We start from the raw sequence: 24,372 nt of genomic DNA on the forward strand, positions 1-24,372 counted from the left end.
AGTCACCAAGAAACCGCGATACCGTGGCTGAGAGGGGTATTCAGCACGCGAAGACGACACAGTCCACCGCCAACCTCTCACCATCTCCATCGTTCTTTGACGTCCTCAACTCATCGAGATGTTCGCGAATTTGTGTCCTTGAACGCTTTAAAATTGGACCACGAACATTTTTATACCTTTTGATAGTCTCGAGAACAATCCCCAGTAACAACAATGGATGACCCACCCCGCTTATGGACAGCCTCCGTCCTCGCCATTCTGCTCGTACTTGTGCTCTCCTGGATTGTCAGCATCGTCAAGTATAGACTTGCATATAGTAAGCTTGTGAGTCCTCTTCAGTTCAAATTGTGGAATATCATCAGTGACCTTTGCGTCAGCATGGACCTCTCAAAGCGCCTCCCTTCAGCATGTGGTTTGGATCCATACCTGCGACAGCATCTCTATTCAAGCACAGTCCAATGGATACTCACCCAATGGCAACGATGACTTTGCTCTATCGGAAACATCAACTTGGTTCTATGTATATCCTTGACAATTGGCCATTCCTTTCTCAAAGACAGCTGGTTATCAACGATCCGGTATGGTAGCGCAGACACAGAAAGGAGGATCTGCTATGTTTGGGAGCGTATCCTGACTTCACAATAGGGAATTGCAATGCAAGTTAGCCAGAGCTCGCTGCCAAAATTTTGGGTGTACCCGAAGTTTATAGGCCACATTACGGGGATGAAAAGCATGATTCTGACTGAAGGTGCTGAGTGGAGACGAGCCCGAACTCTTTTCAACCCTGGATTTGCCCCGAGTCACCTTACGACGCTTGTTCCGAGCATTGTAGACGATACCCAGATATTCCTCGGCATACTCGCTGACTTATCAGAGTCCAAGAAGGTCACACCAATCGATGATCTGCTTGCCAACTTGACAATAGACATCATGGGCCACATCGTATTGGATCACGACCTCAACTCGCAAACCACTGACAATGAGCTAGTGGGAGCTTTCAAAAGTGCAGTATATTGGACACCCAACTCAAAATTCATTCATCCTATATTCAACTTAAATCTAGTCCGAGCTTTTGCACAGTGGTATCATGCACGAAAAATGAATAACTATATCAGAAAGGTGATTCGAGAGCGCTTGGCTCTACGGCACACCAGAGCTGGAGAAATGAAGGTCAAACCATCCAGGAGACCAGCGATTGACTTGGCCATCGACACATATCTCCTTTCAGACGAAAGTGATGGGGAAATGTCTGCACATTCAATCGGCAGTGAAGAGTTTGAACAGGTATGCATCGATCAGATGAAAACTTTCCTATTTGCCGGTCACGATACCACGAGCAGCACTCTTTGTTTCATATACCACATGTTGAATCTCCATCCCGCGGCTTTAGCCAAAGTCCGAAAAGAGCATGACGGCGTTTTCGGAACTTCCTCGTCGACTGCAACAGCCATCAAGGGAAGCCCGAGGCTGCTCAATGATCTGCCATATACCACTGCAGTCATTAAAGGTATGGAAACTTGAGTACAGCACGATTTATTCACTGACATACTTCAGAGACACTTCGTCTCTTCCCACCAGCGAACGGATCCCGGGATGGGAGTAGCCAATTTACACTAACTGTTGACGGTGTTGAATATCCCACGAAAAACACCATGCTTTGGCCCAATGTCCACACAATTCAACGTCGAGCTGACCTTTGGCCTCAACCCGACGACTTCATTCCCGAGCGATTCCTCCCACCTCCTCACAACTTCCAAGAAGTGACGAAAGATGCTTGGCGGCCCTTCCAAAAAGGTCCTCGTAATTGCATTGGACAGGAATTGGCAATGCTGAATATGAAAGTCATCATGGCGATGACGCTCAGAGACTTTGATATCAAGGCTGAGTACGAGGAATGGGACCGTGCTTTGGGGAGAGAGAAGCCGGGTGAGATGTTGGATGGGAGGAGGGGGATGTTCGGTGAGTTTCACGTCTAACATTACTTAGTCAAGCGTTGTTGATCTTTGAACAGGCCATAGAGCATATCAGCAGATGAAGGCTACTGCAAAACCAGCCGATGGGATGCCGGTGAGAGTCACGAGGAGAAAAAACATGGGAGGTTGAAGTGACACTAGCGACGGTAAACTCAAGAATCCATCAACACACAAGACAGAAACGTGTAAGAAGGAGCAAGCTAAGGTGATATATTTTGCCATTGGCTTGGGTGTATAAAATGATGTCATTTGCCAGTCTGTTCAGATCGACCTGGAAATACAAATCTTCCCACCTGCAGTGCAACATCCTCTCCTGGGTTTCCACGTGAAGCCATTCATTGGCGATATCTCTCAAATTCTGTTCTCCATCCTGTGGCAAGTTTCAAGTTGCTGCATGTTTTCATTCTTCCAAGCTGCCTTGCTTGCGGATTGCTGAGCACTAAGCTTTTTGAAAGTTGCAACATTGCGGGTTCCAATGCAGATCGGGATTGCGCGAGCCAGGCAACTTCAAGCCAGCCATATGGATTTCTAGTTAGCGGTGGCAACAAGAACACGTATCAGACCATGCCGGAATTCACGTCTCAAAAGGTGTGTACCGCTCCGTAGTTGCTCTCTTCACCAGCGACCTCTAAGCCCAGCGGAGCAACCCAATCCTTGTGTGAGGTTCTTTTGCAGGACTGCTCGCCCATGAAGTCCTTGTACGCAAATTCATACGAATACTCTTGGGTTTCCGCAGCCTATAAGTGTGCTCCATCCTCCTCAAGGGGATGAATCGGCAGCAGGCCTTTGGGGAAGATAGAGCGCAGGTTGTAGAGTGGCGTGTTGTGAAAGAGGAGGAGATACCGTTCTTCAGATGCGTTCATTCCGAGGTTAAGGCGAGTTTGCAGTGCTGCGGGTGGATTGGCCGCGATGAACTGCTGAACATCTGGGGGGGGTCAAGAATTCTCATTTTCCCGCTTGCGGGAGCAAGTAGTTAGTTGCTGTTGGGTCAGAAAATTGCTCGATATCCGTTGCTTGGTTCGGTGAGGCGGTCTCCCTGGCTGACTTCGGATGGAGGAAACTCATGATGACGGTTTGAGAGGATGAGAAATTGGAATAGATGTAAGAAACGGTGAATGCGAGGAGAGAGAGATTATAAACAAGAAACGGAACAATTCAAGCGCAAAAAAAGGGATACGGACAGAGCCGTCAAATACCGACAACGTCTATCTTTAACATCCACTGAGCTTGCCTACGGATGAGGTGGTAGAACTGCCCTTCGTATGCCATTCTGTCAGATCAATATCCTATTTGGGGAAACGGGGGGGAAGGAGTGTGGGGTTTGCGGGGAACAATGTCCCGAACACTTGAAGGTCATTTTGGAACAAAAGTGGGAGGTTTGCCGACCCCCAACTGGTGCTAGGCATTCAAAATAAAACAGACCGGGATATTTTACACTGAAATGATCACGTTCATAGCTCTGGAGAATTAGTATGGCAGGGATACATGTAATTCATCGCTCGCCTACTTAAGCAGTCGCCCATTGCCGTGATTTAATATCGTATGGTTACACAAACACTATCATGATATCCTGCCTCTATTGTCTTCTGAAAGCACCCTGAGGAGGCGGTCCTCTTCCATCAAACGGTGCACCAAACGCCATACCTTCGGGTCCTGGAAACATTCCCGGCGGCATAAATCCTTGTGGAAATCCTGGCGGACCAGCATTGTAGAATCCTGGAGGTGGTTGCATTTGCACGTTACGTGGAGGTCCAGACATGACATCTTGGGGTGGGAAATTGCCCATCGGGATTGGAGGGAACATTTGTTGAGGCATGGGCATGCCACGATTCGGGCCGTTTGCCAAGCCCGGAGGAGGGGCGATGTTCTGAGCAAGACGGTGTTGAGGTGGGAGTTGACCTTGGCGATCCCAACCCAGGTCCAGACCTGGAGGTGGTCCGGTCGGTCGCTGAAGGATCTGTGTTGGCTGAGGAGGATTGCCACCTTGTCTTTCGTGCAATGGACCACGTTGGTAGGCAGCTTCATCGAAGAAGCCAGGTGGAGGCTGGGGTCGGCGCTGCGAAGCACTGCGCTCTCGTTGAGCCGCTTCTCTTTGCATGTCTTGTTCTCGCTCAATCATTTGTTGTTGCATTTGGCGATCGACTGACGGCTTGTGAGGCATTCTCAAGAGGACTTGCTCTGTTCTTTGAGGTTCGGGAGCAAGCTTGACATCATTCATGAGACCCATGAGGAATTCTGCATTGGCATTGCGACTGGGTGGTTGATCAGGTCGAGATGAAGCTTGACTGGCCGCATTCTGACGTTGTCCAATTAAATCTTGTACCATTTGATCCGGTCGAATGGTCGGCTGGCTACCAGCTATCTGGCGCTGAGCTAACAACTCATGGAGGTTTTGTCCTGAATTGCGAGTAGCTGATCGATTATCATCTTGGCGTGCCGTCCGATATTGCTGAAACGGCTCTGGAGAGATAATAGGGTTGCTTGGCTGCATTTCCAGGACTGTTGGTTTGGGCTGCTGTGATATGTTTGCAGGGGGTGTTGAACCTGAGTTGGAGGGCTGGGTGGAGTGTAATTTCAACAGCAGCTCCTGGAAAGCTTTCTTTTCGTCCCTATCCGGCGGGTTGTTTTGGTTGTTCTGCATACCTCCAAATAATGCACCGGGGCCCCCTTGTGGTTGCGGCATCGGAGTTGGAGGCTCCGTCTGTCGGCGCGGTGGATCTTCTTTGGGAGCGAAGAAAGATGTAAATCTAGAGGATTTCCCCATAGTCTTAGACCGTGCAGTACCTTCCAGCGACTCTGATCCCAGATCTTGACCAGCCTCCTCCTTTGGTGCCCCCCACTTGCTCAGGAACTTGTCGGGCCCCGTTTCTAAGATTTCCAAGGGCGTTTCAACCTTCTTGTCAAGCCCGAAGAAAGAAGCACCGGCATCTGGCTTGGCTATATCCTCGGCAGGTGTCTTGCCGGCGTTGTCCCTTTTGTGCTGCTGCTCCCTCCACTTCTGAAAGTCTTCTTGGGTGTGACTTTGGGGTTTGTCCTCGGCTGGCTCATCCATCCATTCTGGCTCGCGCTCTTGCCGTTGGTCTCTATCTCTATCCCATCTTCTGTCACCACGATCACCCCTGTCACCCCTATCATCGCGCTCCTTGTCTCTCCATCCCCCCTTGCGGTCAGAAAATCTATCGCCGTTGCTGTTGCGATCTCTCGGGCCTGGAGGACCATCCGTGTTCTCTCTGTCCTTGAACCATGATGGCTCGTTCCGGCCACGGCCTGTGCCATTGCGTCGGGCATCTCTGTCCTGGTCCTGGTCTCCATCCTTGTCTCGGGAGAATGTCTCAAAACCTCTCGGCCTGTCCTTCAAATCGCGCTCTTCCCGGTCCTTGAACCTTCGGTCATCCCTATGTCTATCAACTCCCATGCGACCATTAAAACGCTCGGCGCCCTCAGTACCAAAGCTCTTTCTGGGTTTGACAGTGCTCCACCCATCACTGTCTTGATCCTCAGCTCGTTTTGGACGCAAGGTATTATTTCTACCTTCTCGAGCCTTCTCAGCGTCTCCTTCGCTAGGCTTGCCTCTGAAGTTATATCGATCTCTGGAATCAGCATCGCGTGCGAGTGCTGACCGGTCTAAAGAGTCGAATGTTTTGCCAGAATTTCGAATAGAGGTAGCTGACATAAAGGAGGTCTTGGGGGGTCCGAGGATGATGTCTTCTGGATCTGCAGCACTAAGGTTAGCAATAGAACATCTAAATATGCCAATTGGATGCCTTACTGGCACTGTTTCGTGACATATGACGCTCAGCACCAGGACGTCTGCTTGGCTGATCTAGAAGAGCGTTAGAGTCATGATTCTTTGCTCTGTCAGTAGTTGGTTTGGTCGCGTTACGAGTTGTGTCTGTAGGTGGTCTGGAACGTGTCAATGAGGATCCTCAATCGTCTCCAGAGCCCATCTGTCTTACCCCATCCATTGCTCTACGGGAGGAAGGCCTGGAGGCTTCACAACCAACGGCGAATCTCGAAGGTGTTTCAGCTCTTCCGGAGTGTATCTTATCGCCATGATTGTTGGCACGATAGAGTCTGCCTTGCGTGGTGCCGAAGACTCATGAGCTGCTTGAACTGTGCGGACGTGGTAGAGTTTGTGAACTTGACAGTGCGATAGATCGGAGAGAGGTCAAGAGGGAACGCAAGCTTGAGGTCTTGCCGATGGACGTAGATTGCGGTAGATTAAGGTGAATTAGAGGAACAGAGCTAGACCCTAAAATTAGGACAAGGCCTTCAAGCACGGCTATCGTCTGTTGTTGACAGGCTGAGCGCAAGGCGCAAAGGTCTTGCGTGTGCGATGACCTTGGCGAGGAGATGGCAGGTAGCTGTCAGGACCGGTATTAAGGGTGGTATCGGTGAGAAATAAAGGGTAGATAGATCGCAGGGAGTACTTGATTGTATATCTTTCGCTGAAATTGGTTCCCTAGTCGAAGTTGGGGCTTTGTTGGTAACAGGTCGTCGTGAACGTCTTTTCGATGTGACCGATCAAGTGCCTTCGCTAAAGTAGCTTAGCGCCAAAATCCTCGGAATATTGATTCTCCTGCCTCCATTCAAGGTCACCCATGGCTTTTAACTAAGTTAAGGTTGTGATATGCACTGTTCATTTTGGGGTATCAACTGTTGCTATCGATATCTACAGGTCTAGAATCTCAAAGTATCTACTTTAATTGCCCCCAAACTTGCACCCTTACTCCAATTCCTGACCCGTTGCTGATCACACGACTCGAGCATAGTTTCCATGAGGACTTTGAGGGGTATACCGGCTCCTAAAGACACCTGTGCCTGCAGCCAAGTCATGGCACTGAACCTGGTAATCAGCGTCGTACTCCCACCTTCAATTGACATGGCTCTGAATATAATTTTGAGGATCTTGTCCCGCAAACCGGGCGCAAGATATGTGCTATTGTAGATTGAAAAGAGCTTTTCGAAGACGTGCCGCTTACGGTAGATGGTCATGTCAGCTTGCGTGCGAAGGCCAACGTGCATATATGCCAAAAGCCAGCCCATCTCCATGTAATGTGCGTCGTCCAAACTAGGAGACTCATCGAGAATCTTGAACATCAGAGGAATCTTGTCTAGCGGCCAGATCGGGCCCGAGGTGAGAAACTTGTTGATCTTCGGGTACATGCAATGCAACGGATCGTTGAGAACTGACAGGGCGTGTGAAGCGAAGGCGGAGATAAAGGTTGACAGCGGCTCTTGATCAATGACTTGCTTTGCCGTTTCGACTAATTCGGAAAGGAGCAACCAGATCTGGTCCTTCTCATCGAATGATGATTCCTTCAACTTTGCAGCAAATTTCGAAATGTTTGTCGCGGCTTCCTTTCTGATGCTCAGAATATTGGAAGACAGAAGCGTGATCAGCGAGGTTGCATAGCCGCCCTCAATAATCTCGTCGACTTCCTTCGTTGTCCATTTGGTCAGCGCATTGTGGTCTTCCACCTCATTTCCGGATTCTGGATTTAGGCTACTCAAGATTTTCGATTTCTCGATTTCGGATATGGTGTTGGTCTCGGGCTTCGCTGTAAAGCGAAGGGGAATCTTTTTAGCGTCTGGAACCTCAATGCTGTCAACGAGTTTTCGAGTTTGGTCAAGCGTGTGCCTTGCAGCTGAGTTTTCGGGGGTCTCCGCGGCAAGTTTCTGTATCAAATTCTTGATGACTCTCTTATCTTCGTGGATCTTTATCGAGGCTGCCAAATATCGAGCAATAAATGTGGCTGTCTCCTTCAATGCCACATCCTGCGCCGATTTGACCATGAATGGCCATTGCTCAATAATTGCCAATGATAGCAAGCTCACCGCTGACTGTATTCCCTCGGATTTGTGAATCTCGGCGCAGATTTCTTCCAGAGCAAAGATATACTTGACAGGCTTTGCGGCACATCGTGAGACACAGTCATCGAGAAAAGTGTAGGTCGCGGATGAATGGGCACTGTCGTCGAGCTCCCGTAATCTCAGGATGAACGTATCTAATGCGGAGATAGTAGTCTGATTCTGTAGGATTTGGTTCTCCTCGACCACCGAGAGAAGGACTGATTTGAGTTTAAGAAGTGGAAGGTCTGCCGGAGCCTCGGCAGACAGCTTCAGCATTGCCATAAAAGGTGAAACCGAGAGGCCGTCTGCTTTGCCAAACCAGCGCATTCCTGGGGAGAATTGAGCGAATCTAAAAACATTCTCTAACTCCATGGCCCGGAGGACTCGATCCTGTGGGCCCAGGGTGGTATCATCCATAGCTTTCAAACAGTCGGCCAACGCTGCGGAGACGCCGAATTTAGCATCCAGGGCAATTCGAGGGACGACTTCAAAGTATAGCACCAGCAGCTTGGTAACCGCTTCCCTCTGCATGAGATCCGTACTTATCATCCTTCGGTAGGCGATGATCACCTCCTTAATGGGGGGGCACCTTTTACAGAATTCGTCGGCCAATCTATTTGCTGCTTGGGTCCACAGCGAGGAACCAGACCCATTCGCTGCCCCCTGATACATCTCCAAGGCTTTAGCCAGCTTGCTCATAGCAATAGAGAGGATTCTGATGGCGAAGAACGTGACCAAGCTGTTGTGAGGTTGAGTTAGGCAGCGAGTCAAGACTTTCTGGCTCAAGGGTTGAGGAAGAATGCTTTCCAATACCACAGCGGGTGGTGGTGGGAGTCTGGCATATCGTTCCTGATGGCCAAAGTACTCGGGGAGAGGGAGTTGTAGAGAAGAAAATATAAACGCTGAATATCCCATCCACGTGGAGGTGAGCTTGGGATCGAACGAGAAATCTTTTTTGCCAAAATAATAATCCGCAAATAGCTCCGGAGCAGATTTTAAGATAGACAGAAGAAGCTCGCTTTGTTTTGAACTCGACCAAGGTCGCAGATTTTGGATAAAATCGGACAAAATGGTGTTCCGAACAGGGACTTTTTCAGTATACTTGTCCATCCACTCGATGCTGTCGAGACCTAAATCAATAAACGATTCATCGGAGTCAACACCGTGAATATCATCAGGATCGATACCTCGGGGATAGAAACCAGACTGACGGCTCATCAGACCTACGTCGGGTGACGTGCAGGCTAATACCAGGAATTCGTGAGCCACTTCATCAACAGCCTTCTTCACGGTAGTTGGATCGTTATCTGGTTGATCATATCGGTACAGCATGGCAATGCGTCCTAGGGAGCTGGCATTAACAAGTTTAACCTTCGCATCTCGAGGTAGTTTTGTATCCAAGAGCACATGGATTTTCAGAGTTTCGAGGATATCGCGAACCATGAACGGGGGATCATCTCTAATATCTTTCGTCAAAGCTGAGACGATGTCTCTTTGATTCAAAAGTTCCCGTTTGGCCTCTGCTGGCAGAAATTTTATTGCGGAGAGTACAAGTCGAAGGGCATTTGTTCGCACCGACGGCTTCCTTGGGTCCTCTACGCCGTTACTAGCATATCGGAGGCCTAAGTTGCGGGCCAGGCCTTTGAATGTTTGATCTCTCCTGCGGAATACCTGCTTTGCGAAAACCCCACCATCAAAAATCGATAGCTCCTTGAGCAGTCGCAGCACGGGAGAAATCACAAATTCCTTGCTCTTGTTTGCTGTGAGACCTCGGGCTATCAATTCTTGTTGCCGTTTGAGGAGCAGCGTACGACCCAGTTTCATTCCATATTCAGTGAACTCGAAGATTGTAGAGATAGTTCGGAACAGCAGCGCAAGTACAGCAGGGACTGCGGACAGTAAGCTGTCATCGTTTGACTGCGAAGCAAAACTCCAAGTTTGTGTTATATCGGGCAAGAACAATTCTGCCTTGTCTTCATCATTGGTGGAGTTTTGCGATTCGAGGTATTCTCGAAGGATGGATGTTCGATGGGCATTGGCATCTTCTGGGTCCGCAAAACTGTCCAAGAACTTCTTGAGCGTTTGTATTCCTAGTATGTTTGTCAATTAAATTTCTATTTCTGCCCCGAAGTAGAACTTACCATGCTTTGACCGAGCTGCATTTTGATCAAATGCAAGTAGCTTTCGCAGCTGTCTTGCAGAGCAGACCTCGTCTGCTGGGGCTGCGTTCACTGAGGCTGTGATCTTCTGGCGTTTGAGATAGGCCTGGTTGCCATCTACGACTTCCTCGGCAGGTCGTTTACCCATTTTCTAGGATTCCAGTTGGTATTCTCTAGGTCATTCTTGGTAAAGGATTGGTAAACTTTTCCAGTTCAGCCTCGGAAGAATATTTTCGATTTCCCCGATTCTGCCGGGCGGTGAGGTTGCTACTGTGAGCTCCCACAGCTCACTCCTTGTATCTCCTTCACGTCCTCATCGTCATGACTTGATATATCTTCGACCGCCCACCGGGGTCCTTGGTTCAATGGCTGCTGTCCCGCCATTGACCCCACGCCGTGGGAACCAGCCTTCGCACCTGCGCCAAGTCAGCAATGGCAGCTCCGACTTCAAGCCCAAGAGTCGTCCTCTGACCGCGGCATCAGAATCCGGGACTGTTCAGCACGATCCAGTTCCTATAAAGCCGCCGGTAGAGAGGGTCTGTGTTTTATGGAATCATGATGAAGGGTTCTCTAAAGAAGAGGTTGTCATAAACCTTGACTTGTTTCCTGTCGTTAAGGCTGGAGAGCTCCTGGCTATCGTGGCTTTGAAGACGGAATCTGTCACCAGGGATTTTCAGGAGAAGGCTCAGGCGCCCAAGAAGGAGGTGGATGCTCTGGCGACTGCTATGCAACGTGAACGAAGCAGTTCCAATCCACGCAGCCCTGGACCCGTCAATGACAGCCATTCGAAGCATGATGTTGATCTTGGAAAGCGGTACCTATTCATTGCTAAGGACATGTCGAAAGAGATGAAGGCAAGACAGCCAATACTTGAAGTCTCTGTGGCAAAGCACATTGCCGACTTATTCTGCCTCAAGCATCGCTCTAATGTGCTTATCACCACGGTTTGTCTACCTACTCGACCTTCATGACTCTAACTGATAACTCTCTTAGATTGACCCCGAGACCAATTCTGCCTCTCACGTCGAGATGTCCTTCAAAGATGAATATCTTGCGAGATCAGATATGTGGAGATTGGCCGTTGGGGACCTGGGCAATAAAACAGTTTTCAAAGGCCAAAAGATCCTCTTCATGGGAACGATCAAGGCTCAAGTGACAGCTGTCTACGTCAACGGCCGCAAGGTGCAATCTGCCTTCTTCTCAACAAACACAAAACCGATCTTTCGGAGCGAGTCTGCTCGATACATTCTCTTCATTCAGATGTCAAGGGAGATGTGGGACTTTGACTCTGAGGGGTCTGGCGAGATTATGTTTAATAAGGTCGTCAATGGCTTCCTGCCAGCGCTTTTTAAAAAATGGGCGTCCCTCAAGGCGAAACATCTCGTTAGTATTGTACTTTTCACAAGAGTAGAATATGACACGGGACTCGCGTCGGAACTGGCAACCAGTACTCATGATAGCTCATATCATACGGGAATTCAAGCAGACGGCAATAAGAAACCGTACAAGGATTTCTACCGAGTGGTAGTTAGTGAAATGGCCAGCGGATCCTGGACCACGATCCTCTATCAGCTCAAGCGCGAATTCAAATTCTTCCGCAAAGATATATCCCTCCATCGCATTGACACTATCGGTGCTACATCTCAAGCGCCTCCGCAGAACAACATGAGAGGCGCTCTCGGGACCAGGATCGAAGCTGAACCATCTCTTGCCATGTATGGTAATGTGCTTGAGGCAATTAACCTTGCATCTTCTCAGTTCGCGCACGACTATATTGACCGAGATCTCATGAGGACGGGCATATCGATCGTGGTTATCACTCCCAGTCCTGGCCTTTTCGAGGTCGATTATGAGACTTTGAGAATGACGACGGAAATTCTCATTGGCAATGGAATTGGCATTGATCTTGTCTGCTTGCCAAAGATGCCGCTCCATTCAGTACCACTCTTCCGCTATCGAAATCCTCAATTTGCTGCTTTCCATGAAGCCGTCAATTACAAGTCACTTCGTAGCGAAGATAATACGCCCCGGCAGAATGCACCTATCTTTGGCAGCAGCTTCTCGTCCCTGAACGATTCGCTATCACCAACGAAGGCTTCACAACCGGAACGGTCCCTTCGCTCTGGATCCTTTGCAGCGACCACTCCACCCAGTGAATGGTCATACGCCATTCCTCACTGGATTGATGTGTCTTTCTGGACTGGAGCCTCGCAAGAACTCCGTCTGGCGAACCCTTCCACAAAGATCTCTGACAAGCCTTTCCGACGAATGGCTGCCAAACGAGCACCTGATTTTCCAGTTCGATGTAAGATGTATGAGATGGAGATGGCAAGCGTTATTGACAATGTCATGACTGAGATTGCTGTGACCCCTTTACAACACGATGCACTATTTCCCCAGATGTCCCGCGATGTGCCAAATGAGAAGAAGAATAGCGGAGAACCTCCCGAGATTTTACAACGACGGAGGGTGTTTGGCAGCCTGTCTGAATTCGTGAATGGTCCTTCGAAAGTGTTGGTGGATCGAAATTCCACACAAGACGACAAAAGGTTCTATCATGCGTTAGATACCTTTGATACCACCAGATCGGAGCTGCTAGAAGACCATCCTGGCATTCGATTGAACAGCGAAGGGAAAAGACCCTTCAAGACTGGCAGCGAGGAGGCCGCCAGGAAAGTCCTTGCTGAAGACCCGAAGGTATTTGGCACGTCTTTCAATGATGATTTGGCAGCGCTGAAGGGCGCCATTTTCTTGTCTGGTTCTTCAGGGCGAAGTAGGCAAGAAAATAAGAATACAGACGAGACGCCAAAGTCACGAAAGGACAGTGTGATCGGCAGCATGACTGCGAGTCCACGCTCGTCAACCGGCAGGCCCCCGAAACTCGGCCGTCAAATTAGTCTGGGCAAGCATGGCTTTGACATCACAGCACCAAAAGCTGCCACAGCAGAAATTCAAACTGAACATGCAAGTGCAGCAAAGCCAACATCCCTAAATAAGGGACCCGATTCCAAAAATGGTACAGGTTCGGTAACAAATCACTTCCTGACCCCTACAACTTCACAGGCACTTGAAAGACCATCCTCCTCACAAAGCGAAAAGTTGAAGATGAGAGTGGAAACACCTCCAGAGGCCAAAAACTCCACCGACACATCAGACACCGAGAAGAATTCATCTGCTCGGCCTATGACCATCAAGAGCGCACTTCAATCCCTGGACTCGACAAATCAATTCAAAAGCCGGTCGGTTCTTGGTTCCGTCTACGAAATAACCGACAGACAACATAATGGAGATGGTGCACATCCTCTACATTCCCTGCGTCAAGATGAGAAGTTATATCATTCAAAACTCCTTGCGGGGTCTGTTCCTGAACTTCCTGCCACACTATCCCCAACTACTGCTCTGTCGCCTTGGTTGAGCGTCTTGAATCCCTCGAACCCATCAGTAAATGACACCCTTGGACCCAGCCAATATAGACGATGGCAACACGTATTTCCACGACCAATACTTGCGAATACGATGAAATGGAAGTCATTGTGCTGCCCAGCCTCCGTCCCCTTGACCACCGAATTCTTTCCTACCAAGCATCAGCTCGATACAGAATACCAACAAAAGCCATACAAGATCTTTCAGAATGTGGATGATGAACTGAGTGAAGTTCCAAGATCTAAAGAGGAGTTCCTACGGGATCTTATAAGCCTCCGTCTGTCACAAGGATTTCAAATTGTGGTTGGGCCTGCTGTTGCCGAAGCCTTTGGCCAAAAGTCTCTGAAGATTGCCAATGTATTCGACCGAGATGCCAAAACCGATGTTGGATCCAGTGTGTTCATGTCAATGGGGAATACTATACATCAGCTGTCTTGTGTCAACGAAACCGAAATTGAAGTAAATATGTTTATCAGAAAACCTACTGCCCCGACAGTTACCAGCCCTGGCGCTGTTGTTCCGGCTGTATACAATCCTGCCATCCGCACAACATTGGCTGGACAATACGAGTCTCGTCAAATTATTCTTGGAAAGCCCAGAGATGACTACAATTGGAATTATGTGGATGCTTTTATTGCTGGATTTGATGAAAAGATGTCGGAAGGCCTTCGCTTCTGGCGTGCACGCTTCGTTTTGATACCGGTAGAGCGACCAACACAATCTCAAAGACGCCAGGGGGAAGACAACGAGGAGGAAATCCGACTTGAAGGAATCAAGAAGCTTACTCAAATGTGGCAACGACACAGGGTTGTCACTGCATCAGAGAAACGGTTTCAGACTCGTGCTTCCCGGAAGACAAAAGATCTCAATCCACTCGACATTGTCTATAAGACAGAAGATCCCTCCATTGTTGTCACAGCAGAGCTTGAAACTTTACCCCTATTGGAAACCGGCGACGCAGGCCCAAGACGAGGCTTCCTTTTAGAACCAGAACGCTTCCGAAAAGCAAACCTCGATACTGCTTCCCTTGCGGAAGCCATTCAGTCCTCAGTGGAAAGAGGAGGGGTTCGAATGCAGAATCGACGTTGGCATTTCCGGCTTCATTACAACTGTTTCATCGGGTCAGACATGACGACTTGGCTTATTGAGAATTTCGAAGATATTGACACTCGAGAAGAGGCTGTTGAGCTTGGCAACATGCTAATGGCCACGGATGACCCGCAGAAGAACAAGGAGAAGGAGAACGGAAAAGAGAAAGAGAAAGGCATGGGGATATTTGTCCATGTCGAGAAGCGTCATCCTTTCAGAGATGGGCAATATTTTTATCAGGTCACAGGAGAATTTGCAAAGCAGCGTCCTGAAACTAGGAGCGGATGGTTCGCTACGAAACGAAGAGATACTTCAGTTCCATCTACACCAATGTCGGAAAGTATAATGAAGGATCCTCCCAGGCCCGAAAGGTCGAGATCAAGTTCGAATCATGACGAGATCTCCTCCGATTCTGGCGGTACAGCCACCCCAACAACAACTGGAGGAAAGAGACCAAAGGTTGCTTTGAGCAAGGTCATGAAATACGACGTTGACCATCGCAAACGGTCATATCGACCCGAGCGGATTAACCTCCATTATGATCGCCTGCACAATCCGGATAACTGCTATCACATAAGGATTGACTGGATGAATGTTACTGCAAAGCTAATCGAAGATACTATAGAATCTTGGGCGCTGACGGCAGAACGTTATGGTCTCCGGCTTGTCGAGGCTCCCATCGGTGAAGCATGCTCTATTACCACTGTTCACCCATTCAGAAGCCCATACACAATCGAGTTGGCTTGCCAGCCTCCAGAGCAGCAACCAAGAACATATTTCGATGCGAATTCGTTCGGGCCTCAGGTTCAGTCCAGTCCAGCAAGTCGACACTACTACCAAAAAGCAATCATGAAGAAATTTAACTTTGTCTTGGACATCGAAGCAGCGAAGAACTTCCCCAGCAATGTGGACGTTACATACTCGTGGGGTCGCCCAGACTTCAAATACACCCAATACATCCACCGCTCCGGCGTGGTCCTTGCCCAAATCACCGACGAAGGCAACTTCCTCCTCCTCGCCAATAGACTCTACAACAACCGAACAGCGGTAATAAGAGACATCGATAAGTTCGTCAGGCCCGATCACAGCGAGCGGAACAACCGCATACCTTCCGCCATCTACAACCACGCCCTGTCCGACAAGGCCAGCCCCCTCAACTCCCCCCTCCTTCGTCCAACAACAACCATCTACGCAACCACTAACCAGCTCTCCAACTCCCCCATCCTACGAGCCACGTCAGACGTTCTAGGGTCCGGCCTACCTGGATCCAAAATCGCCAACGCCATCACACCCGAATCAATCAAGAACGAGCTCGAAGCCTTCTGCAGGAACGAGTCCTCGCTGGAAGCCTTCTACAAAGAAGTGTTCGAGAAAGCGACACCGCCCAGCGCGACGCCCCCGAATTGGAGGAGTGCCTATGTGGGCAGCTTGCTGGACTCGAATATCCCGACCCTGGGTCTGCCGCCCAACGTGCTGGCGAGGGACACGAGTCCGAGTCCGATGCGACTGAGTAATGTTCCAGGGGTTGGGAGTCTGATGCCTCACCTCGCCAGGAGACAGAGTGTGCAGATTGGCGGGAGTGCGGGCGTGTCTGGGGGCGGGGAGAGCCCGAGGGGGACTGTTGCGGATGGTGAGAAGGGGGCATAGGGTGATGGGGTGTTCTGGGATGGCGTTTTGTAGAGTGAGAGCGCGGAATGGGTATACCCGGGTGGAATTTTGTATTGTATGTATATATCATGCGGAACCAGATCTTTTCAAAGACTACAGTCGTTCCTACCGCAGCTCGTGAGCAGTGAATCCTGAACCCAAACAGCCGTCAACTTCTCGCCCCGGATTCCCGAAACAGGAAATAGCGGCATTTTAGATCCTCTCGACACCTCGTGGAGTGGCAATTCATCAACGGTTGTGGGGTTAAACACTTGGTGAGGTGCCGTCCACCTTAGAGTTGATATGAAGAAGAGGGGTGTCCAAGATAAAAGTCCCCTTAGGTCTCACTTCTGGATGCAAGGATGTTTCCGTTTCCACCTGCATCGCATTATCAAACTATTATTTATGCTTTCGCTGAGCAGGTGAGTGTATAATTGACATCAATAACGTTCAAGAGCTAATAAGAGCCAGATGTCTATCAGAGCTGGGAAGGACGCCGCAACGTATTTGGCATTGACCTAGTAGAAATGCACAGTGCAAGCCCCCATTTTTTACCCCCTTGAGCTCTCTGACCGTGTGATATGCTTGGTCGGGATGAAGAAAGTTGAAGATCTTGAAAGCAGAGAGTAGACAAAGGCACTAATGTATTGTGCCTATTGAGCATGATCATTGTAAGATCACTTCTAGTGAGGTTTGGGTTTTAACATGTAGGACGTTCACCGGCTCGCTTACATCAGGGGTCGGATGCTCGTCTTCGAGGCAACGTAACAATTGACGTTCACTTGAAACGAAAGGGATCTCTCCTGCCCGCTTGAGGCCCAGTCGACCTGCTGAATTAGGATACAATCTCCAGAAACCCAAACAAGAGTTCCATGAAGCACCGACCCTTCTTGCCAGGACAACACCCTTCACCGCTTTGACATCTGGCTGCCGCTTCGAGCCCATTCTAGCTGTCTTGGTTTAATCTCCGCAGCAGGTTCGCCGGAGGCAACGTCCCTAGTCCCCCCCGGCCGGTGAGCTGCACGCGCCCCTCCGAGGAGCTAGCTAGCTCTGGTGGATATACTTTCTAGATTGGGCGATAAGAATTTGTCGCCTTCTTGAAGTGGAGGAAGACTTCCGGTAGGTCCGCCGATCCTTCCTCCAAGTCAAACGGACAAGCCCAGAACACGAAGGTGAAGGCACAGTCACTATATATGTGAACATTTATGCGTGACGTCGACAGAGATAGACCCTGGGACCGGCAAAGCAAAGTGATTGTTCAGCTCACCCGGCAGATCCGAACGACTTTCTTAGTCAGAAGGAGTGAATGATCCCACGAGCCTGGTTAGGAGGAGTGCCCAGAGGACCAGGAAAAAGCAAATGAGACACTGACCCGGGAACGAGGCACTGGAGCTGCCAGGGTGACGGTGTTGGCGGAGGCGTGGGGGCTCGTGGGGGGCTCGTGGGGTGGTGCCCAATGATCACGTGGGTGGACAAGCCACCACAAAGGCGACGGCCCACGGCTTGGCGGGCTGAGGGCGTTGCGGGGGATTGGCCGTGTGGGATCAGACTCTGAAGATGACCAGGGTGCAGAAGTGCCGGGCTCTGCGCAGTCGAGGAATAGCGTGGTGGAAGCGGAGAAGTCGCTTGCGAGACACGCTGCGTGGCTGATACTGTATCCTGCAGCCGTGCAGCCGTGCAGCCTCACCGACTTTGCCTGCACGGTTGAGAGCTTCGCACTGGCTGTGTGCCCGCACGTTTCATCGTCTTATCTTTGCTTTCCTCAGCTTGCTGCCTTCGGCGCACGCATCGTTATCCTCACGGGCCACGGCCCAGCAGCTCGAGTTGCTCAACCAAAGAGCTCGGAGGATTGCACGCGGGGAATCAACAATCTGAGATTAGCTTCGTCCAATACTACCTGTACGTACTGTATCACTCACGCCCGGCAGTGGCAAACGTGGCGGCACTGGCCCACCGTCTCGCGTGCTCCGAATTGCTTCTTCTGCGTGGCTGCTGGAAGCCCAATAACGTGGGCACGTGGGCTCGAGGGCAGATGCTCACTCCTGTTTGAGGACCACGCCGAAGCCATTCAGAAAGACCAAAAAAGGGGGCTCGAGGAAGAAGCAGTCACCTTTCCCAAAAGGACGAACGCCGACATCACCTGCCCAGATGCCAGAATAATCAATATACTTGACTCTTGGCTCTTGGCTCTTGACTCTTGACTCTTGACCAGCACATCATTCGAGGGTCGGGCCAGGGCCAGCGGGCCAGCAGCAAACAACCTAAGAACGTGCAAGGCTGTGGCCTGTTCGGGATGACGACGGCCGTCGCAAACGCATTCCCTCATTCCCTCGTTCCCTCGTTCCCTCACGTCCTCTTGACGAGGATAAGCTGGACACCAAGTAAGCCAGAACATGGAGATACATGTAAAGCTGTGTTACGTACAGCTATTTCAGAGACCACTCGCCTCCTCGCCTTCGTACCTCGGACATAAACATGTAGCCGCGCCGTGCTGGCAGGGCGCGCTTAGCAGACCAGAGCCAGATGAAATCTCGCATGCCCGCTCCCCTCGGCCATATTGGACAAATCACTCGCGCCGTGCCGCTCCTATGCTCCCGAGACACATCAAGCCCACATGTGCGCCCCGCCTCACTGTTGGTTGCACAGCATAGAGCACTTTTAGATTGAAGGAATTGCGTGGGCTGGCCAAAGAACTTCCAGAACGTGAGGCGTGCGAACCACTGGGGAGCCTCAGGTGGAGACGTGTATTCCAGGCAACACCGTGTTACTGTACGAGTTTCGATCCAGCAGATCCTATCGTGCTCCTAAACCCCGTATGCAAGAGAATCCCATGTTGCTGAGACCTGCCTATCCCATCTCTGCTGGCTATCTATCTCTGCCACCTCTGGAGTCCCCTGGGTGCGGCGAAGCGTGCGACGTCTGCATCTGCCTCCCTCCGGCAATGTGACTCAGAGATCCTATATGATATATGATTACTGTATCTGATGTCGAGATTGTTGGTAGCGACGACGAGGTCCGTAAAATCCTTTTGCCAGCGGCCAGAGCTCCCATCATCATCATCATCATCATCATCATCACCACTACCACCACCACCACACCCGGACATCCCTCGGCTGTGGCTGCCCAACGTCGATTTCAGTCAGAGCAGTGAGACCCCGCAAAGGCCCGACGGCATCTCTGAGCCCCAGGCACCAGGAGAAAGCTCCGTCATAGTCGCTCGTCGTCTCGTGTGGAGCGGGCATTATCCCTATTGCTGTCTAATTCCCACAACCACTTCATCCACAATCCCGTCCCTGGCAGCCCATCTCTGAAGAGCCAGCCCTCGGTCCGTTCCCAGGCTTCCGAAAACCTAGAACCACGTGTAGACCTCATGCCAGTATTTATTCGTGATCCACCAAAAAGCAACCAGGAATCAATAAGTCCTCGATCGCACCACGCTTCGCCGGGGTCCGTACCGGAGGTTTCGAGGTCTCGTGGGCGGTGCTATATATATCACGAACCATATTACTCTCTTGGGTTAGCTGATCGAGCACTCACCCGAGGCAATTGTCCCCAGCGCCGGCTCCCGGGCGTGCAGGGCTGATCGATGAAAGTGCGCGTGGGCGTTGGGTTGTTGCTGCTAGTGTTCTGAGCCTTGTCCTGCAAGCACAGGGGGGCTGCATTTGCTCCCCGAGCGACGAGCGGTGTGGACTGGACCGTGGTGGACTAGCAGAAACCGCCAAATACTTCCACCAAGTCACTTCCGCCCACGGCCCACGGCCCACCGCCTCGCCCTCAACCTCCCAACATCTACTCCTGCTCCTGCTCGCTCTCCCCTCTCACAACCTCCCCCAAAGGACCAGACCACGCCGACTGCGATACATTGGATCGCCTTTGACCTTCCTCCAACCACTAGCTGCACTTGCATCCAACAAACTGGCTCCCCGACACTTGCGACCATGGCCACGCTGGTGCAATTCGGCTGGCATCCAGCTTGTTAGGAACCTCACACAACCCAGCGACTGAGGACAGGCCTTAGGGAAATACCGGGGCATCATGTCGTTGCTTGGTAGACTGCTCTCTGGCGCAGCGGGCGCAACGAGCTCGACTTCGAGCCCTCGAAACGCCCTTGATTCGAATTTGGAGGATCAGTTCACATACAATCTGCTCTTCCCGGATGCCGAAGCCCTTTGTCACAATGACCAAGTGTTTCCGCTCTCCTCCGGCACTGTGCTCACGCCAGTGCCCATCAGCAGTTTCGACATCAATGGAGACATCGACCTAGATATGCGAGACGTCCGAGTAATCATCATGCAGGAAGCTACGACCACTACCGGCTCGGCATATCTTCTCTACGACAGCCATACTCCTCCTCCACCCTCTCCATCGTTAGATCGCCAAGCAGCCAGCAATAGCTCAATCTACCAGGCTCGCTCTGAGGGTCGTCGTTCAATCAGTGCACCTCGAAAGACAAGCGTGGGGCAGAATTCGAGACCGGTCATCATACAGCAAGACACCTCCGCACCAAGACAATTTGGCGCTTTTGATCGCAGAACACACCACGGGGCCCCAAGTTACACTGAGACAGAAGGTCAAAGGTCGGCAAGAGAATACAGGGAAGAGGTTAACACTTTTTCAAACTGCATATTTGGGAATTCCGAAGTTCTGGCCTATAAAGGGACCGGAACTAAGGTTCATATTCTCCCCTCAGAGTCCAGGACAACATTCACGTCAAGTTCATATATGGCCGATGGAAGTGGTTCCTTCGGCCGGTCGAGCATGCGAAGCAGCAAGCTGGCACAGTCTTTCACGTCGGACACAGTGCATGGGCCGACATCGGCTGGTTTCACAAGTCCAAGCACATTCACCAGGGGTGCAGAAAGAAAAAAGGTCTTGATCACACGCATGTTTCCGGTCCCACTGCCCAATGATGATACAGATGATGCCGCCCAAAACACAACACCGACGCCTCAGAATGCGAATGAGACTGCAGGGTACCCGTTTCCGAAGGTTGGTGATAGACGACCGACTGAAAAGAAGAAACCTCAACCGAAGCAGAAGAGAACACCAATGTATGCTGTTGGCTTGGTTGTACACCTACCAGCAGCTCATCATCCTCCTTCGGCACCGGTTTCGAGGTCAAGCTTTCGTGGTCCTAGCTCTTACACAGAGCAAGAGTCTTACCCCTCTTCCTTCAATTCAAGTCGTCGTTCAGGATGGACTATGCTTGGTCATGGCTTTGGTGTGGAGTCTATGGATTCTTCCTTTTCCAGTGATGTCGACGACCGGATCGATATGATCACTCAACACTGGGACATCATCATGCGGACTTTATCACATCTCCAAGCTGTAGCAACAGCTTCACTTCTCCCTTTGCTCAAGCAAGCCGATATCAACTCCCCAGATCCACGCCGAGAATCTACAGCGCACCAACGAGCACCGTCTGCAAGCATTTCAATATCTGGAAAGCGTGTTGCTGAGGACATCAAGCCCTTCAAGATCCCAAAGACGAACGCCAAGATGGTTCAACTGCAGGCAAACTGCCTCATGCAAGTTCCGAAGATCCACAAGGAAGTCGATGCGTCACGCCAAAGGATTATCAGCGGTATCAAGGTACATCAAGTCGTTACTGGTCAAGGAAGATGGGGCATTTGGCGCGAAGAAGCAAGGTTGGTCGGCAAATGGGCTGGAGGAAAAGATGAAGGGTTTTTCTTCTTCAATCTGCTTACTGGCTTCCTCGGAAATCACACAGAATGGCTTCAAGCCCTCGGGCCAAGCTGGTATCGTCGTCGGCATTATCAACAACAACGAGCAAACAGGGATGACGATATATCTCTACCGGCCCGGACCATCATTGTTTCCGACAATAAACTCATGGCTCGCCGCTTAGTATTTCTCCTGGCGGCCTTTCTCCCGGCTAATCAACAACATCCTTCCGGTCGCCTGTATCGTCCCAGCACATCGGCATCTTTCGGAGGATACTCGCAATCTCCTCCGAGCTACACCGCGCCTATTCTAAGAGAGGAGTCATTGCGTCGCAGGATCAATAAGCGCTCTAGTGCTGCTCGAAATGCGCATGGTCGAACGATGAGTTTCCCCGCACCAGGTGCGCAAGGATCGGGGAATTTAGGGCCAGAAATCCATCACGACCGACGAACCTCGGATACTACCTCGATCAAGACTGCAAACCTACCAATCCCAGGAAGTAATATCGGTACGAGAAAGAGTTCTGCTGCAACTACTTCTACTGTCACGCCAGTCACTACGATGCCCCATTTCTCGAGGCGTCCAGTTAGAGTAGGCACCGGGCCCGCTCCTCGTCCGGGAAGTAGTGGTAGCCTTGCGACTGATGACCTTCTACGATCTTTGAAGCGTGGTGACAGCTCTGGTCAATTTAGCAATGCCAGCACCGACTCGCAACAAAATTCGCGATGGGGTAGCATGATTAGCGGCTTCTGGGGCTCCAAAATACGAGATTCGACGGCATCGACTAGTCTTGACCCTCGATCAATCGAAGGTCTAGAGATCAATGATCCTCATTACAAACCAGGATCTCCTAAGAAGGGAAATAAATTGATTGAGATGGTCGAAGAAGCTAGCTGGTGTTCCCAACCGAAGGATCAGCAAGATCGTGAGATGAGGAAGTCGGAATCCGGCAGTGCAACAACAGCGAAGCCTGATGATGAGCAGATCGAAGATATCCCTGAGCAGGTAATCCAGATTGCAGAGCGAGTCCCAGACCCGACTGGAGCGTACGAATCACCGGTCAAGACATCTATCAACGAACATGATGGGGTTATTGACATTGATGTTCCGCTTCCTGATTATCTGGCTTTCGAATCTGCCATCAGCTCTCCATCAAGTAGTGGCTACCTGTCAACTCCAGGTTTTGGAAATGGGATGGAAGGCTTCGAACATTATTCCCGTGCTGGCCCCGACGTGGAGACGACCATGAATGTTGGAGGATGGCTTCCACGCTACAACCCGGACTTTGCATTACAAGCAAACCCATTTCAAGATAACCTTACAGCAGAGATCAAGGAATCAATGCGTGCTGAACCAACACCAGCCATGACCTCGACGCCACATCCCGATGGCGGAGATCGATGGGTTGATATCAGTAGTGCCATCATCGGTGACACAACCAACTTCACCATCAGGCGCATTGTTTATCGGCGACTTGTCAAGACCAGAGATTCGATTCAGCCTACCCCTAGTCTTCCTCATCTGGACTCGCGATACGGAAATGTCTATGCTGCCGCTCAACTTACACCTTCGGCCGATGCCGACGCAAATCAGGTTGAGGAGCGCTTCGATGAGGAGCCAATCATCTCAATGGATGAAACGCTCATCGATGCCGTCGAGCGTATCATCGCACAGTCGGGGCAAGGATCTAAGACCTCTTCTGCTTGTTCTTCTCGCTCTGCTTCACGCAAGGGAGGGAATCGTGAACGCTCGAACTCGGATGCGAAATTTCCACCTGTTCCGGAGCATAGACTTGAGGTGCCACGGAATGAGTGCAAGAAGATGGTGCTGAGTGCACTTGAGGAGATTGTCAGAGAAGTGGCAGAGAGTCGGAAAGATGGAGACGAAGCTGAGAGGGCGCGGGAGTCCTTCTTGCGGGAAGGAGTGAGGAGTTGGCTTGTGAACGTCGAGACGATGGATTGAGGCTATTCGAGCTTGCTTTCGTTGGGTCTTGCTGTCAACCTCTATCCCAAAGTCGAGAGATGAAATGATTTTTTCATTTGTCTGTATCACCACCTAACGGCCGGTTATTTTCGTTGAGAGCTTACGATACCCATGCGACGCGATGCGCATACTTTTTCCCTTTTCTTGATCTTCCGACTTGTAACAACAGAAGACACGCCATGGAAGGATGGGATTTGGCTTGAGGATCTAGAGATTTAGCGTGGCTGTTTGGCGTTATGGATTTCAGATTTCTTTCTGATCTGGTTTGATTTGCTGGATGGCGTTTTAGGGAAGGAAGAGGGAGGCATGATTGGCGGGGTTTTAGGCGTGCTGGATGGATGGAAAGGTTGGAGAATACACGAACTGGGTAATTATGTAATGACATAGAGGAGACGAATAGAGAATACAGATGAGCCCATAAATTCTGCGAGCACATCGCACTCGAAGCCCGGTGAGTCTCCCCGTTATGTTTAGCGAGCAATTAGGGGTAAACTCGCTACAGAACTCACTCAATTGATAATCATTTAGCGCGTTTTCAGGGTGCGCGACCCGTGTCTCCC

At 50.6% G+C, this 24,372-nt stretch overlaps 6 protein-coding genes across 6 annotated transcripts; 3 read left to right on the forward strand and 3 right to left on the reverse strand.

The window, feature by feature from the left end:
* Positions 1–407: 407 nt before the first annotated feature.
* On the forward strand, positions 408–2,103 carry K444DRAFT_524790 (cytochrome P450; the record flags this gene model as incomplete). The annotated part of the gene is made up of 4 exons (XM_024874381.1): positions 408–578; positions 646–1,507; positions 1,555–1,959; positions 2,012–2,103. 4 exons carry the CDS (start codon positions 408–410, stop codon positions 2,101–2,103), a joined length of 1,530 nt encoding a protein of 509 aa, XP_024739389.1.
* Positions 2,104–3,419: 1,316 nt separating this feature from the next.
* On the reverse strand, positions 3,420–6,473 carry K444DRAFT_557562 (uncharacterized protein). The gene is made up of 3 exons (XM_024876787.1): positions 5,930–6,473; positions 5,743–5,876; positions 3,420–5,687 (listed from the first exon to the last, which is right to left on the reverse strand). Exons 1-3 carry the CDS (start codon positions 6,025–6,027, stop codon positions 3,550–3,552), a joined length of 2,370 nt encoding a protein of 789 aa, XP_024739390.1. The 5' UTR covers positions 6,028–6,473; the 3' UTR covers positions 3,420–3,549.
* A 180-nt stretch (positions 6,474–6,653) lies between these two features.
* On the reverse strand, positions 6,654–10,133 carry K444DRAFT_525099 (uncharacterized protein; the record flags this gene model as incomplete). The annotated part of the gene is made up of 2 exons (XM_024874414.1): positions 6,654–9,916; positions 9,968–10,133. 2 exons carry the CDS (start codon positions 10,131–10,133, stop codon positions 6,654–6,656), a joined length of 3,429 nt encoding a protein of 1,142 aa, XP_024739391.1.
* Positions 10,134–10,301: 168 nt separating this feature from the next.
* Positions 10,302–16,260, forward strand: K444DRAFT_557567 (vacuolar membrane-associated protein-like protein IML1). Its single transcript, XM_024876788.1, has 2 exons — positions 10,302–10,929; positions 10,979–16,260. Exons 1-2 carry the CDS (start codon positions 10,351–10,353, stop codon positions 16,142–16,144), a joined length of 5,745 nt encoding a protein of 1,914 aa, XP_024739392.1. The 5' UTR covers positions 10,302–10,350; the 3' UTR covers positions 16,145–16,260.
* Positions 16,261–17,947: 1,687 nt separating this feature from the next.
* On the reverse strand, positions 17,948–18,987 carry K444DRAFT_610542 (uncharacterized protein). The gene has a single exon (XM_024879768.1). It carries the CDS (start codon positions 18,537–18,539, stop codon positions 18,213–18,215), a length of 327 nt encoding a protein of 108 aa, XP_024739393.1. The 5' UTR covers positions 18,540–18,987; the 3' UTR covers positions 17,948–18,212.
* Positions 18,988–20,179: 1,192 nt separating this feature from the next.
* Positions 20,180–23,791, forward strand: K444DRAFT_627415 (uncharacterized protein; the record flags this gene model as incomplete). Its single annotated transcript, XM_024882797.1, has 1 exon — positions 20,180–23,791. The coding sequence occupies one exon, from the start codon at positions 20,180–20,182 to the stop codon at positions 23,789–23,791; it is 3,612 nt and encodes a 1,203-aa protein (XP_024739394.1).
* Positions 23,792–24,372: the final 581 nt, after the last annotated feature.

This window comes from Hyaloscypha bicolor, assembly GCF_002865645.1.
Source record: "Hyaloscypha bicolor E unplaced genomic scaffold K444scaffold_53, whole genome shotgun sequence".
Taxonomy (NCBI): domain Eukaryota; kingdom Fungi; phylum Ascomycota; class Leotiomycetes; order Helotiales; family Hyaloscyphaceae; genus Hyaloscypha; species Hyaloscypha bicolor.

Excerpts from the sequence above, each read along its gene's own strand:
- K444DRAFT_557562 (XM_024876787.1), bottom strand. The coding sequence starts at position 6,027 with ATGGCGATAAGATACACTCCGGAAGAGCTGAAACACCTTCGAGATTCG. Across the intron at positions 5,877-5,929 it reads CCCGTAGAGCAATGGATGGG|ACCACCTACAGACACAACTC; the intron begins GTAAGACAGATG and ends GACACGTTCCAG. Across the intron at positions 5,688-5,742 it reads TATGTCACGAAACAGTGCCA|ATCCAGAAGACATCATCCTC; the intron begins GTAAGGCATCCA and ends TTAGTGCTGCAG.
- K444DRAFT_610542 (XM_024879768.1), bottom strand. The coding sequence starts at position 18,539 with ATGTTCTGGCTTACTTGGTGTCCAGCTTATCCTCGTCAAGAGGACGTG.
- K444DRAFT_557567 (XM_024876788.1), top strand. The coding sequence starts at position 10,351 with ATGGCTGCTGTCCCGCCATTGACCCCACGCCGTGGGAACCAGCCTTCG. Across the intron at positions 10,930-10,978 it reads CTAATGTGCTTATCACCACG|ATTGACCCCGAGACCAATTC; the intron begins GTTTGTCTACCT and ends TAACTCTCTTAG.